The sequence below is a fragment of the Rosa rugosa genome, chromosome 5, assembly GCF_958449725.1.
Source record: "Rosa rugosa chromosome 5, drRosRugo1.1, whole genome shotgun sequence".
Classification (NCBI taxonomy): Eukaryota; Viridiplantae; Streptophyta; class Magnoliopsida; order Rosales; family Rosaceae; genus Rosa; species Rosa rugosa.
Genome location: NC_084824.1, coordinates 55,144,871 through 55,160,818, shown reverse-complemented (window position 1 = coordinate 55,160,818; position 15,948 = coordinate 55,144,871). Strand labels below are relative to the sequence as shown.

General features: G+C 37.7%; 2 protein-coding genes across 8 annotated transcripts; both read left to right on the top strand.

Moving 5' to 3' along the window:
- Positions 1-2: 2 nt before the first annotated feature.
- LOC133711941 (dirigent protein 21-like) lies at positions 3-542 on the top strand (the record flags this gene model as incomplete). Its single annotated transcript, XM_062138008.1, has 1 exon — positions 3-542. A coding segment is annotated over one exon (465 nt), but the record flags the coding sequence as incomplete, so codon positions are not given.
- A 6,809-nt stretch (positions 543-7,351) lies between these two features.
- LOC133709177 (uncharacterized) lies at positions 7,352-12,901 on the top strand. Of its 7 annotated transcripts, none has more exons than XM_062134842.1 (8): positions 7,559-7,758; positions 7,937-8,106; positions 8,724-8,924; positions 9,017-9,067; positions 9,540-9,591; positions 9,665-9,723; positions 9,877-9,922; positions 12,312-12,604. In XM_062134842.1, the coding sequence occupies exons 3-8, from the start codon at positions 8,799-8,801 to the stop codon at positions 12,407-12,409; spliced, it is 432 nt and encodes a 143-aa protein (XP_061990826.1). In that variant the 5' UTR covers positions 7,559-7,758; positions 7,937-8,106; positions 8,724-8,798; the 3' UTR covers positions 12,410-12,604. The 7 variants fall into 7 exon arrangements, with proteins under 7 accessions (XP_061990824.1, XP_061990826.1, XP_061990827.1 ...); XM_062134843.1 differs by lacking the exon at positions 12,312-12,604 and adding an exon at positions 10,167-12,305 and having other exon boundaries at positions 7,560-7,758; XM_062134841.1 differs by lacking the exon at positions 12,312-12,604 and adding an exon at positions 12,611-12,901 and having other exon boundaries at positions 7,561-7,758; positions 8,032-8,106; positions 8,771-8,924.
- Positions 12,902-15,948: the final 3,047 nt, after the last annotated feature.

The window sequence follows — 15,948 nt, the reverse complement described above, 5'->3', positions numbered from 1 at the left end:
CACTTGGGATCAAGCAAGAGAAGCTAAGCCACCTCCACTTCTACTTCCACGATATCGCCAGCGGTCCCAACCCAACTTCCATCTGGGTTGCCCGAGCACCCACGTCTAGCAAATCTCCGACGCTGTTTGGCTCTGTAGCTATGATCGATGATGCGTTAACTATCGGCCCCAAAAGGAGCTCCAAAGTTGTGGGAAGGGCACAAGGGTTTTATGCATCTGCCTCACAAAGTGAAAATGCTTTGATGGTGACCATGAACTTGGCTTTCACCGAAGGGAAGTTTAATGGCAGCAGTCTTACTGTTGTGGGACGAAACCCTGTGGTTGAAGCTGTAAGAGAGATGCCTATAATCGGTGGAAGTGGAGTTTTTCGGTTTTCTAGGGGATATGTTCAGGCCAAGACTATCAGGTTCAATGCAACAACCGGAGATGCTGTTGTTGAATATAATGTGTTTGTGTTCCATTATTGATCAACTTGTTCTTGCCGCTTAATTAATCTGTTTTTTTTTTTTTAATTCTCTCTGGACAAGAATATTCTTCCTCGATCATGTGTAGTTATTGAAGTGTGGTAGGTGGACAGCCTTTGGTTTTTTATATGAATAATATGCGTAGGGCTATATGAATGTAAGCAAAAGATCAAATGTATTTACAGCTAGTACCAGTAATGTAGAACAGAGAGGGTAAAAGCTTCTTTACAGACATAACTAAAACTTATAACAAGGTTCTACAAGATGAACAGATCGATCAAAAAACAAAAACAAAAAACAAAAACAAAAACAAAAAGAAAACCAAAAGGCCAAGATGAACAGATAAATGTAATTTTGTAGACAAGCTAATTCGTACCCATGTATGATGACAAGTAAAATTGTAACAGCTCTATTTACCTTCATTCTTAGGGTAATAACCATTTTCTGGCATCATTATTCCCTTAAAACTTACCAGGCTTGGCTTATGTAATATCTCCCCAGTCTCTCTCATCTCCTCTTTCCTGACAGATGAAAGTCTATAGTCCCCTTCATCATTGATATGCAAATCAAATTCGGTAGAAGGAATTTTTGTTATTTCCTTCGCAAATTTTGGACGACCGTCGTTCTTTTTTGGCCCTTTGACGGGAATGATGATCATGTTTGGACTCCATTTTCGCTCCTTATAGTCTTGTAACACCAAGAGGTCAAGGGATTCCTCTTTCATATAACCGACTGATAAGCAGTTATTCCAAAGAACAACACTAACTTCATTCCAGTCTAAGGAAACTCCCTGGGGAAGAGTATTCGTTGTAAAATGTTCACTCCATAGATCTAAAGATTGAACTTCTAGGTACATATCTTCTTCTTGATCAGTAAACCTAATAATTTGAAACAAATGACAAACCCCTTCAACCTTAGAGTAACATCCTCTAAACACCCTTTTTTTGCGTAGCTTATTTTGGTCGGGGAGCTCTAAGGGTCTCCACTGCTCATCTTTTCCAATGGTTATAACTTTGAATCCAAATGCAGCGGGGACATTATTTAAATATAGCTTTTCCCAATAAAAACATAGAACTTTACACTCACCAGTGAATGAGTTAAAAGCAAAGTCTACTGATGAAGTATATGGAGGTGGATCAGGCAAGTATAGCACTTGGTGAGTCGCGGGGTTTCTGATACGAAAAACTGTCGAATTACTAGCACTCTTCTCCATACACAAGCCTGCACAACTTGAAACAAACTCAAAATTTTCATCATGGGATTTGCAAGGATAAAAGAGCAGCATTGTACTTGTCCGATCCATATTTTTGAGTATGAAATTGTAATCTTGAATCAAGGAACACCATCGCTTGCACACGCACTTGAACCTTAGCAAAGACTTGACTGGCAGCCAACTCAAAATCTCAACAATGGAATCAAAGGGAAGTTCTAATCTCCTTTTATTTCTTTCGTTGCAAGACATCATCTGCTGTGTGTGACAGAAAGTGAGTTTTAATCATCAAATTTAGTGAAACAGTATATACTATAGATTGATAAATAAAACTTGTTTTCACTACAGTTATGTGGGAAATTCTACTAGTATGTTTAGTCTTGTTTTAACGAGAGTTCATGAGCTGAGTTATATTGTACTTAATGAACTTGACCTCATCTTTTCCCTATCAATGGCATTGAAATCTTTTCATCGGTATACACAAAATATATAAATCTCTTGAATTAGAACGCTAAGAAATTTAATTCAATTGTACAATTAGGGTATTGCTAGTTGAGTTACAACGGCAAAAACATACTGAAATTAGTACGAAAAACTAAAACTGACTCTAATTGAATTGTAGCCAAGACATTTCAATAACCGTAAGTAAAACAGATTAAAAGAAAAAAGTTACAATATCCATCAGCTGGGATAAAGGACTAATGGTAGATCCCCTCACTTAATGAATTAAACTGTTATTTAAGTTCGATTTTGAGATGTAAGAAAAGACTCGCAGTGGATTTGTACCAAAAAAAAAAAAAAAGACTCGCAGTGGATCGAACTATTTGAAGAACCTCTTAACAGATTGAATACAAATAAAGTTTGTACATAAGATTGTAAACCATATTCATATTCAAAGAAATACTAAGACTTTATTCTCTTTTGGAGGTATCTAAAAAACAGAGTGGTATGCATCTGGTCACTAAGTGACCAAGAGTTTTTTGATCACATTTAATATCAAGGGTTTAAATCAAATGCAATAATTTTAAGTGTTTTTAACTCTTGTTTTTAAATCGGGTGACCACATAATTCATGGTTACCGCTAAATGAACACTTTTGCTGAAAAACATCAACAAGATTCAAACAAAAAGCCCAAAAGAACTTCAGCAAAGCTGCATCTTCATTAGTTTCTTTCAATACGAATGTAGTTAGAAAACTGGGGTTCTTTTTTGGTAATCGGAGGCTACTAATTGAAGACATAGAAAACTGCAGATAGGAATTACAAAGTACTTTTTATGTATAGCAAGGCAATCAACCAAGGAGACCTAATAATATATCAACACGTACAGTAACGTAGTCGATCATCACAGCCAAATGATCGAGAGTCAGAAACCATATGCACTTAAGAGAGCAATGTTCAGAAATATAATTTATCGGAAAAAAAAATGCTGACAGATATATAGAAAAAACAAAGCAGAGAAATCAATATACGTACTTATTAAACGAGTATACATATGGATGCAAGGTTGCCAAGGTGTGCTACCGGCTTATCATTGAAAAGAAGCCGTAATCTAGTAAAGAGAAAACATTCTAAAGCGTGCGTGTTAGTGTTAGAATAGGAAGCGGACTACCAAAGAAGATAAGCTCCAAAGGCTTTCAAATACAGTAATGTTATATCAAGGGTGTATGTGTTTGGTGGGGTGGTAAGTTTTTGGTCTCTCGTGGGGTTTTAAAAAGAAAAAGAAAAAGAAAAAGTAATGTTATTTCAAAAGAAAATAATAATAAAGAAAAATAATGTTAGGTGAATCAATTTTTTAGACAGTACATTTGATCTCATTGGCAGCCCTATCGCCACGTAATAGAACTGTCCTTAAGTAAGAATTTCTCTATAGAAAAAGGGTTCTTGACCAAAAGCACCAAAATTGGCTAAAGTTATCCCACTTACCCCAGCAAAAGATTTTTATTCTCACTAACCCAATTTAGATGCAAATGACAAATGTACCCTTAGCCTAATTAAACAACTACATCAATGCCACTCAATTCCCTCTGTCCAGCACGATGCACTCTCCCCCCCTCCCTTCACTTCAGCATGATTCCGGCAGACCCAGGCCATCTCCCTTTCTCCTCCGGCTCCGGCGATCGACCCATGCCGTCTCCCTTTCTCTTCCCGAATCTAACGATCGACCCAGGCCGTCTTTCTCTCTCCTCTGGCTCCGATGATCGACCCAAGCCCTCTCTCTCTCCCCCCTCCGGCTCCGGCGCTCAACCCAGGCCGTCTCCGCTCACTGTTCTTCCCGGCCACGTCGCCTTGCTCGTGCTCCGAAGCTCAATCGCCACGCGAAGAACATCTCATTATTCTAGGCTCCGACTGCATCTCCGATTCCAAGCAGTGGCGACCCGACCCGACCCGCTCCTCCCTCTTCCAGCTCCAGTGGCTTTGACGACGTCGACTGCGGCAGAGCTAGGTACTAGGTAGGGCTAATTGATCATATCCAATTGGGTAGGATGGTTGGGTTTTGAACCTGGAATACTTGACTGAGTTGACTCTGTTTAGTTTTCGGGTCTTGGAGCACAAAGTGATATAAGATCATATTCCAATAAAAGACTTGGTTGTCACTTGTCAATCTGTCTAGTTTTTGGATCATTGGGTTACGAAACGCTGTTCTACCATTATTTATATCCTTGAGTTTCTTTTTTTTGATCAAGCATGCATATCCTTGAGTTTCTGCCATTACAAAACGTATTCATTTCCATTTTTTTTCTTTTTTAAGTAAACTTGTGGGCAAAAGGCCTAGAATGAAAGAAAAAAGAAAAAAAATGTTTTATCATCTCGTAATAGACGTTTATTGGGGGCCGATAGACGACTATTGGGGGGCAATAGACGTATTGAATTGATGTAATCTTCTTGTTTTTTTCCTGTAATCAAAGTTTTATTTGTCTAAATTTAGGGAGATTAGTTCCCATTTTGGCGACTGAAAGTCATATTGGGGGGCAATAGATGTCTATTGGGGGGCAATACATGGCTGATAGTCGTCTATTGGGGGGCAATACATGACTGATAATCGTCTATTGAGGGGCAATAGACGTCTACTGGGGGCAATACATGGCTGATATTCGTCCATTGGGGGCAATAGACGTCTATTAGGAGGCAATAGACTATTGGGGCAATAGACGTCTATTGGGGGGCAATAGACGTCTATTGCCCCTCTATTAGGGGGCAATAGATGTCTATTGGGGGCAAAAAAAACTTTCCGGTGAGATTTTCAGCAAATTCCGATGGGCGGCAACCGGTGACCGGATTCCGGCGAAAGTTGGCCGGATTCCGGTGAAAATTGGCCGGATTCCGGCGGCCGGTGACGGGCTCCGGCGAAGTCTCCTATGGTTTCTCTCTCTTTCATTTTCTCTATCTCTCTCTCTAAGTAACAAAGGGGTGAGGGGTAAAATGGTATTAAAATTTTTTTTTTAAAAAAAAAAAAATCTTAATGGGGTATTAGGGAAGACTCTCTTAGAGTGTATTGGGTAAGAGAGAATTAAAAAAACTTAATGGGGTAAGTGGGAAAAAAATCCCTAGAAATGGGGTAAATGGATAAAACCCCATAGAAAAATTGTGGTAATAGATTTTTTTTTTTTTTAACTAGCCTTGACCCATAAGTCTAATTTTATGGAAAACTTACCCTATCACCCAAAAAAAAAAAAAATTACATACAAGTGTTAATTTGAAACTTAAATTAGCCATAAGGCCACCAATATTTTCTTGTATTCATAAGGCCACTTGTAGCTTTAAATTATTTTCAACCTGACAATTTTACCCTTCCACTAACTCCATAATCATCCGGCCAAAATGAATAGAAATTCTCTCTCTCTCTCTCTCTCTCTCTCTTCTTCTTCTCTTCCCTCTGCAATCACTGGAGAGAATCAATTCCGGCCATCATCTCTCATCACCGTCACCATCAATTAAACCACAACACAAACCTGACCAAAGCCCAGCCACCCCCCGCCCCGATTCTGACGACCACTGCCTCTGATCTGGTGAGATTCCAATGGATCCAAGCTTACAAAACCTCGAAACGGCGCCGCCATGCCTGAAGACGACGATGACGACGAAGAAGCTCCGATCGGAGCTACCTCACTGGAGTCCAACTCAGATCTCTCTGATTCTCTACTCATCTCTGATTCACTCAGATCTCCAATTTCGACTTGAGAAGCCTCACGCGCCTCGGCTCCAGCAGCACCCTTCCTCACCATCTAGCAGCTCCCTTACTCATCCATTGGAGCGTACTGTTCCCATCGAGCAAATATATGAAACAAGGGAATCTTAGGAAGTTGAAGAAATGAACTGCTCTTGGCCTCTAAAGATGCATGTGCCTACAAAGTACAATAATAAGAAAAAAGGGGGGGGGGGGGGCTATCAATTGAAAGTTTTCTTTTTCTTTTTCCCAGCTTAGTGTATCAAGAGTAAAATAATATTGTGAAATGTTAAAAAATTGATGGAGGTCTAACTACCGATTTTGGAGGTATATGAAGAGAACACTCTAAAAAAAAAGTTTTTATTGATATTATTGAATGATGGGTATTATGGGAAAATTAGAGAGATGTAGATAGCATATTAGTTATTTGTAAAAGTAAGTTAGAGGTCTATTAAGTGGGGATGTCTAAGGCCATCTCCAACTGCGGGGGGCTAAAATAGCCCCCGGGCTAAATTTTAGCCCCCCATAATCACTATTTATATGAATAGTAAGGGCTATAATTTCTACCATCTCCAACCCTTAGGGCTATAATTTTAAATGCCCTATTATTTTATTGTTTTTCATTATGTATTTCTAATATATAGTATTTTATAACTATGCTACTATTTCCACTTATATAATTATTTTTTTATCAAATGTTATTAATTTTTTAGATAAGATTTTATCGTGCCACGTGTCACGTTGTAAGTAATTATTCAGATTCTTGATTAGATTTGTTTGTGTGTTTATCCCGATGTCATCTTGTCAAAATTTTCAGATTGGATTTTACGTGCCACGTGTCAAGATATAATTCATTTTCGAGATTTTCGACAAGTAGTATTGGAGTGAGGAGGTAGAAAAAAAATATGAGTGAAGGTGAGAAATGAAAATGGGAGTGAGGAGGTATTTATAGGAATATTTGATAGATTTTTTTATTATTTTTTCTGCAAATTAGCCGTTGCATTCAAGTAGAAAAAAAAAAAAAAAAACATTGCCCAACGGCTAGTTTAAAACTGACAAAATTTTTTTTTTTTCCAAACGGCTACTTTTTAGCAGACAAAAAAAAAAATCGCAACGGTTAGACTTAGCTGACATCAGCCATGCAAATAATCAGATTGAGTTTTTTGTGTACAACGTGGTCCCCACACAGCACAAGCCCAAGGGCTAAACAAGGGGCCATATATACCCCAGCCCATAGCCCTTTTAGCCCCCCAAACTCATTTTTGTAATAGCATGCCCCTCAATTGGAGATGGTTTTCACAATATTTTGGGCTATATCAACCCCATAGCCCTCAATTGGAGATGGCCTAAATATCAATTTTAGAGGTATGAATAAAAGCTCATTTCACTCAACTTATCCCCTTCCCTGAATAATAATAAAAAAGAAAAACTTATTCCCCTTCCGGACAAGCCCACAAAACCCATTTTCTTGCAGACAGCAGTAAAGGCCCAATGCCGTCGATTAAGTCAAATTTTTCTCTGTTATAAGAGATGTGGCTTCTCAAATTTCTTTGGTTGGACTTGGGTTAGAGAGAAAGATCTTCATTCGAAAATATTCTCGAACTCAGTTGTCCAATTTGAGGTATGTGTTCCTCTGCATGAACTTAGTGCAGGGGCGGATCCAGCTGGGTTTCGGTTGGGCTCAAGCCCCACCGAGCATTTTGGGCCGAAAAAAAAAATTAGGTTTATAATTTTTTTTTTTTTTTAATATTTTATCTTTCATCGGGGTTGGATGTTGGAGGCTTGGCTGAGTTGGATCCCTAATTCCCTAAACTAAAACACAGCAACCCAGGCACCCAGCTCGTTCTCCGCCGTTTCGAGTGACTCTCTCCATCCCCACCTCTCTCTCGTCAGTCGTCTCCGAGCTTCAGGACTTCAGGTATCTCTCTCTCCCAGTCTCCCTCAGTCCCTCTCCGTCTTCTTGTCCTCGTCTTCCTCTTCTTCGTCTGTCGTCTCTTCTTATCTTCTTCTTCTTAATTGGATTGAATCAATCACCCATTTGAAATTGAAATTGAATTCCTCAGAGTAATGAAATTGTGTGTATGAATGATGCCTAGATTTGAGATTTGGAGCTACTTTCATTGCTTGATGCATTGATGCCTAATGCCTTGATTTGCTATTTTGCTTCGGTCAATCCCGAGTTCTCGACCAGACGAGTGAGACGACCACGGATGAGTGGATGACGGATCACCTGATTCAGTGATTCACCTCAATGAAAATTGAAATTGTAAGTTATTTCTTTTTCAGTTTTTCTAGAATTCTAGTTGTTGAAATGTTGAATGTTGAATACTTGAGTTGAATTGAAGTCTGAAGATGTCTTGATGATATATATATATTGTGATATTGCCGATAGAAGTGTTCTCTATGTGATATATGTGGCATAATGGCCGATATAAATGTTATTTATGTGGCAATTTGCATTGCTCTCTGTAATTTTAGGTGATAACTGTGTGAATTATATATGTGTTATCTAATATTAAGTTATCTCAATAATTTATAGGTGTTACACCAAAATGTCAAATCATGAGCCGAAACCGAAGCGTTAGAGGGGTTATCTAATATTATTTTATTATTGAGTTTGTTCTTTAATTTTGTATATGCATTAGAGGGGTAAGACTCATTATGTCCCCCCTGACTAGGTGTATCATTTTTTCAATTAATAAAATTCTCTCGCACCGTCGAGATTCTCTATTATTTTTTTTCCTTAACTTTGTTAAGAAATCCAAGCCCCACCGAAGGTGGAATCCTGGATCCGCCCCTGACTTAGTGTTCCTTCTTTCTTTCATTCGGTACTCGTTTGGTGTTTCTGGTTTTCATTTTGATTTTGGGTCTTTGATTTTCAAGCGCAAGGTTCTCTCGTATGGTTGATAGCCTCAAAAAACCCTCTGCAGTTCTTTTGGGGTTTGTTCATGAGTGAGAATGGGGACGAGAGAGGTGTATGAACAGAAGCTAAGGAGTGGGAATCTGCATCATGATCCTACCATGAAACCAGGCCTCGGCACCCCTCGCTGCCCGCGCTGTCTCTCTCTCCTTGACCATGATTCGGTACCGTAGGAGAACCCAGATTACTTGTTTAACGATTTGATTCTCTGATGTTGTTTCTCGAAACTGAGTTTTTGTGTGTGTTAAATCTCCAGGGAAAGGGTGAATGGACCATCACTCCTGTTCTTCATGACGCCACTGCTGTTGTAAGTTCACCATTCATTTTTTTTTTTTTCCAACGAGGAATTGGCAGTTGCTTTTGATTATGAATTTTCATGGGTTTGATATAGGAGAAGGATTAAAACACTTTTTAACTGATGTACAACATTGAGTTCTGAACATTAAATATGAACATCACTGAAGTAATGAATTCCAAGATCTTAACTATGCTCCCAACTTGTAATTGTATACTTGGTACTAGCTATGGAGTCCTCTAATATTATACGTATACTGTATCTATTCTTGTAACAATGCACCCATTTGCCAAATACATGAACAATCATCACATAGAAGTAGAACCAAAAAGCAGTTGTGTTTTGGGGTGTCTAGTCTATATGTATGGAGTATGGGGTTCGAAGGTAATATTTATGAGTTGTGACCATCCTATCAAAACTTGGTTATATAGCTAACTACTTTCTGCTGATAATTGAACCTTTTTAATACTTACTGTTTGCGTAGGCTGGCTCAGGTATTGGTGGAATGCTTAGTGCAATTCATGGCTTCAATACAGGTATAGATTTGTCCTTTGTCTTCAAAAACTATGTGCTTATATTTCCAGTTTTCTTAGTGCTACTTGATTGCAGGGATCCCGTACCTTCAAAATCGCTTAAAAGGACCAAAGTGGCTTCCTTTCTTAGTTGGGGTAGATCTCATATGCTTCTTTTCTTTTGGCATCCCAGTTTCCATAACCTACAATGCACACTGACATATTTTGATTCACCATGAGAGTGTTACATTAGTATGTGAACACAAACAGTTTTTTTTTTTTTATGACCTTACTTTACTTTAATTGCAGCTTCCTCCTCTGCTACTCTTTTCGGGTGCCAGTGCTGCATTTGGAGGTATGAACCTTGCCCTTTCTCCATGGGTTAAAGTACTCTGAATTAGTTTTGGATTGTTATAAATGCTCTTCAAATTTCCCTCTGCTAATGCTCTTTTTTTCTTAGTCAAATTGTTGCCGTTTAGCAACCATGCACTGATTAGCTACTTGACTTGATTGATTGTACCAATGTTTTTTTTAGACTAATGGACATGTAATATCTTTTCCTCCATATCTGAGTTGAATATCGTTTTCAATCTTTTTAGGTTCAGTGCAGTTTGCGCACTCATATCTTAACTTAGGCCTCTTGGAATAAAAGGAACAAAAGGACCTAGTTTTCCCTATTTATGAGTTATTCAGTGAATATATGAAGATATATTTTGTGCTGGATGCATGGCTGCGGGCTTGACATCGTATGGATGCCACGCTATATTTTACTGTTCACCATCAGAATTATCTTTCTATTTTGTAACTATTAGTAGTGTCAGCATTACCCTCTGCTATAATTGAAGTTTCTGCAGTAAAGATGCGTAATAAAGACTGAATTGCAAGAGTCCTTTCTTAATGTTCATTGTTACTTAGGCATATAGATATCATGGATTACATTTTCCCATGCTATTATGCTTAACATATGGCGTGCTCATGGTACAATTGACCCCACTGAGATTTCCATTCAGTTTTATACCATAGAATGGCTTAAAGATTGAACTTTTAGCTTCTACCTCAGCTACTTCCCTTGCCTTTTGAAACTGGTGATGATTAGTGACAGGCTGCTATAAGTTCTTATAAATATAGATCAAGAACAAAACCTGTCACCAATGTATTGGTGTGCTGTGATTGAATGTTAATTATTATTTAAAATACTGTATGGAGTTGCTACACACTCCTTATAACCATACCAGGATAGCAACATGAGAGCTTTTTATTTACAGTGAAATTTGTCTTTGCATTGTGTAATTTTCAATTGTGTGAATTAATTGTTACATTTTGTAAACCAGTCTTTTTATTGCCTAATGTTAAATAAGTTGTTATAATCTTATATATTCAGGCTTTGTGATTGCATGCTAAAATTACTTCCTGACAGTATAAAACCACTGAAATTAGCCTTCTGTCTCAAAAGGTTCATGTGATAAAATTTTGACAATGGACCATTTGGTTATGGGCTTTAGAACGATATATGGTCCATTGATCCTCTTCTTATTACACGTCAGGGGCCATTGGTAGGGCCATCTTTGTTCAAATAATTTCATGGCCATACTTCCTTCTCTAAGACATGGGAAAGCTAAATGGTTTGAAGTTCATCTTGTATTGGGGTATGCAAGTCTTCTTCTTTCTATCATTTTTAATGGGGAACTTGTCACTGACTAAGCCACAGGAAAAAAAGAAAGAAAGAAGAAACAGGAAGATGAAAGAAAAAAAATGAAGACGGGGTTTTCTTTGGGAGGGGCTTGCTTCTAATAGAGAGAAGGTCAGAAACAAGAAAAAGGAGCTTGCTTCTAACAGAGAGATGGTTGTGATGGTCAATAGATTTGTTTAGTGTTGGTGTTGTGATTTGAACTATCAACTAGCTTTGGTCAATGGTGGTTCCAATTTCGGTTTGGTTGTACTGGTCAGGAGAGTGATGAGATTAAAAAGAAGAACTTGGTTTTTGGTTGGCTCTGTTCTAATGTGAGATCTGACAAAGAAGGTTTGCTTGAAGTTGGGTACTGTAACAAGGTTTTAGAGGAAGATCTCTAGACAGGTGGTGAAGGGACTAACTGAGCTTCTCTAGTTTTACAAAATGGTTTTGTTTTGAATCTGCTTAAAGACCTGAGGTGACTGGCTTTTATATTATGAAATTGTGTTTTCATTATATTTTTCCTTGTTGATTTTATTTTAATAACACCATGTGACCATATATGAATTAATAGTATGAGTTTGAAGTACTGTGATTTTGGTTATTAAAGTAGTCAGTATGAAAATTGAGTGCATGAGTAGTGATCTGATTTCGGTGAGTTTGTGGTGGTACAGATTCTTCTTTAGGATTCAATTTGTCGTTGTGGGAGCAGTAAAACTATATACTTTTTAAGAATCCTGTAGCCACTAGGAGAGTGGTGCTCGCAATGTGCAGATTACTATTATGATGTGACCATGTTTAGTGACTATTATGAGTTTATGAGAGTGACCATGATTAGCGGCACGGTCACCCGGTTTAGCTAAATAGGTTTGGCAGTGACATTCCCATATGTATTTAATAAATAGGTTTGCGGTGGCATTCCCATTTGATATTTAGTTAACCGCTTTACAGGGACATTCCCAGCATTAATTTTTGAGCTTTCGGTGGTAGTTTGTTGGATTTAAAATAAATCCTGTGATTTGAGTCACTCACTGGGCTTGTTTTTGCTCATCCCTCATTTATTTCATGTTTGCAGATCCCTGTTTGGGTACTTTGGAGAATTTGTTTGTTACATATATGTATTTTTATGGTGGAATACTGAATTGTAGTTTGATAAGGATTCGGGCCAGTTAGGATGCTTTAGACCCGATAAAGACTTTCAGGACTGGTTCGTTACAAACTGAATTTGCAATTTTTATCCGGCCTCATATTTGATTTGATTGGATGACCCTGGAGTGTGTGCCAGTTGCTTTCGGGTTTTGTATCCAATGCGGATTTAGTCTTCAGTTATGGGAGCATATTTGTTGAACTTGCTGTTAATATGGAGTTTTGTAGGTTATGCACTTCCAAAGTTTGCTCAACTCACGGTGACTTCGTATTATGCCACCTCAAGTGCCTCACATTACGGGATTTCGCTTCTTACTCGACATATTGAAGAGACTCATACTTCCCGCTCTCAGCAAGAAAGACTCGGATGATTTCTTGCAGGTGCACATATTAAAGCTACTACAATTTTGTAACTGATGTTATATATGATTACTATTCTTCTGCACTTGTTCTAATAGATCTTTTTAAATAACATTATTTTGATCAATAATAATAGTATCTCCAGATGATTTTACCCTATTGCCTGCAGTTTTCATTATTTTGTCTGATAATGTGAAAATTGACTGGAGAAATTGTACTCACACAACATAATCTCATCATGAAGAATTGCAAGTGTGCGATACCCATTGATTGTGACAGTGACAGTGTAATGTGATTTAGGAATTCAAGGTCAATTTATAACAACAGAAAAGAAAGAAAAATATATATAGGCGAGGACCACAATTGGCTATTAGCAGGGGAAAACAACTGTAGATCTGAGAGACAGATCTATCTTGTGTTAATTATTGTTGATTGTGACTTTGCTTGATAGCTGATTTAGAAGGAATGGTTCCAAACCGAGGGATTTAGTTGACATTATGAGGCTTAAATAGATTGTATAGACTATTACAACTGGTGTAAGTCAAGTTTTGAAATAGAAGAGAGAAGAAAACAAATGAGTTTCATGTGAAGCCTGCATATATTGTTCATATTTGGATTTCTATCTAGAAAACTATAGTTCTTTTCACATATAGAGGCTTCTTGTCAACTGCAAATGCTTTTCTTTGAAGTCAAGAGCATCCAAATGGAGCGCAAGTGAGTTATGATTCTGAGGATTTTGTTCAAATACAGTTCTGAATTGCAGATTAGAAGTTCCTATATGTAGCAAAGCAGGCCCACCTTTGAAGTTGTTGAGGCATCATAAAGTAGTCTTATGTAAGCAGAAGAGTTAAAACCTGGAAGCAGGCATGAGTAGATCGAGTTACTTCAACGATGGGGGGGCCTCAAAAATGTACGAGGAGGATTACTTACTGGTACAGTAGGCAGTTGATAGCTTTTGTGCGGTAGGATGAATTATTGACTGAGGGAGGTTAGTCAGGTGATCAGGCTGTAACCAAAAACAGAGTTGCTGGTGCGGTGGTGCCTGGTGTTAGGTTTAGCTAGGTATCAGTATCCTAGAAATTTGTAATGGACTGAAAACTAACTGTTCCCTATGGTGGTTGTTCAGTTCTTGCAATGATCTTACACAGTGCGAGTTTTGGTAATGAGATTGATCTTTCTAGAATCAATGCCTTTTTCCTAATTTTTGATTTAAAAGAGGCAACACTGGTGTCAAATTCTAGAGCTGTATTCCAATGAGTTTTGGTAATGTACCTGTTTGTATCGATGCATTGATGGTAGATCTGTTTTATGTAATGGTAGATTTACTTCATGCAATGATAGACAGCTCCACAATGTGAGTCTACGACTACATGAAGCTTATGTATTACTGCGCAGAGCTGAGCTGCCTCAAGAAAATTACAGTTAATGTGTTAATACATTAATGCATTCTAGGGTTACCTCAGTAGCTTGTTTGCAACAGGATGGCAGAATTTCTTCGTAGGAAAGTTACGAAAAAGAAAACGATAAATATGGAGTGGGCACAAAACAGTACTAATGGGCTGATCTGACCACTTGCTCTAAAACCCTGTCTGGCATTTATTGCAAATGCTAATCTTTACCATTGATATACAACTAAGCCGTAAAATTATCTACCTGAGTTGAAGTCGAAGAGTCAAATAGGGGTTTTTATCCATAACTCAAGCCTATTATTTCACTGTAGTGATTTAAGCTTGAAGAAAAGATTTAGACCTAGCAGCATCGAGGATGAGATCTTGATTTGGCAGTTAAGGAGGAAGAAGCGGCTCTGCTGACGACCCAAAGAGGACGCATAGAATATTTGCTTCTGTACCACTTGAGAAACCAGTACTGTTAGGATGTTACCAAAATTATATAATAATTATGAGGAACTAATAATCATTTGTATATCTAAAAATTGACACTTTTTTTTTATTTATCCAAAAAGTCATCTCAATTCATTTCATTAAGTAGTACTAAATGGTCATCAGAAAGTCATTATTACAGAGTATCCTAATATCTTAGTCTCAAGTACGCCAATCTTTTAAAATATGCACTTTTATTCAAAATAAAAACCTAAAAACTCCGAGGTAGATAAATAGTCAACAGACCAACTAATCTTCATGAAAAAGAAGTCATATTCCCTCCACCCCCTCATCTGGAGTCAACACCTAAACCATAGGAGTAGCCTCTTCAACCTTTGTAATTTCCGCCTCAGGTTCCTTAGCATGACAATTCAACCTCTGGAATCGACACCAAGTCACGGAAATATTTATTGTGGACATTATTTCTGTCAATGTCGCCAAAACATCCAGCCGGAAAATGGGCAGTAGTTGAGGTGGTGGAGACGAGAAGGCGGGGGAGATGCTGAAAGTAAGGTGTAAAAAGAAGGAAGCTGCAAGTAAAACTAACCTAAACGACTTAAACTAGGGGGACCAAAAGTATAATTTGTGGCAGGAAAAAAGTAGAAACTAAAAAAGGGAGGGTAGGGTTAAAGTGCCGTATAAACTGCTACCTCGTTTACAAACTTTATAGAGGTGTGGGCTGATGTTTTTTTTTTAAATTCCACTGCTCGCTATCTCTCTAAATCTGATGACAATGTCTGTTCAATGTCATTTCTCTGTTCAATGTCTTTATTATGCCTTCTAACATCATCTTCCTCATCACATGCCCCCTTAGATTTTGCATTTACTTGTGGACCCTTTTCATAGTTGGACTGACGTTAACTCTGTCACTTCGGTGCTTTTTTTTGTTTTTGTTTTTGTTTTCCTCTTCATGTAAAACGAGGCACCCCTCGTCTCCTTCAATTTTATTTTGCACAATTTCTTCTTTGAGGTTTACAATTACAAAGCATATGGGACATTGATCATATTATCACAATTCCTTCGATGTTTTTTTTTTCTTTTGTAGCGGTGTTGAGAATTTCAGGCTCCATGTTTAACTATTCATCAATTTATTTTGTTTTCCAGTTTTCGAATATGTATATTATTATCTTGTGCTTCATCTTATACTAACTATCAATTCTACATGCATATGATAAATTTTGAACAATGGTTTTCTTTCTTTTTTGTCTATTTTACAATTTAGATTAAAAAAAATTAGTTATCATTCTAGACTATTGAAGTTTGGCTCGCAGGTACCTAAGTATTTCGTTGGTAGAAAAAAGACTTCACCTTAGGTAAAATAAAGTA

Bases quoted from the DNA above. Each gene is read 5' to 3' on its own strand.
- LOC133709177 (XM_062134840.1), top strand. From the start codon at position 8,799: ATGGGGACGAGAGAGGTGTATGAACAGAAGCTAAGGAGTGGGAATCTG. The intron at 9,592-9,664 runs GTATAGATTTGT...ACTTGATTGCAG, and splicing joins AATTCATGGCTTCAATACAG to GGATCCCGTACCTTCAAAAT. The intron at 9,923-12,610 runs GTATGAACCTTG...GGAGTTTTGTAG, and splicing joins TGCCAGTGCTGCATTTGGAG to GTTATGCACTTCCAAAGTTT.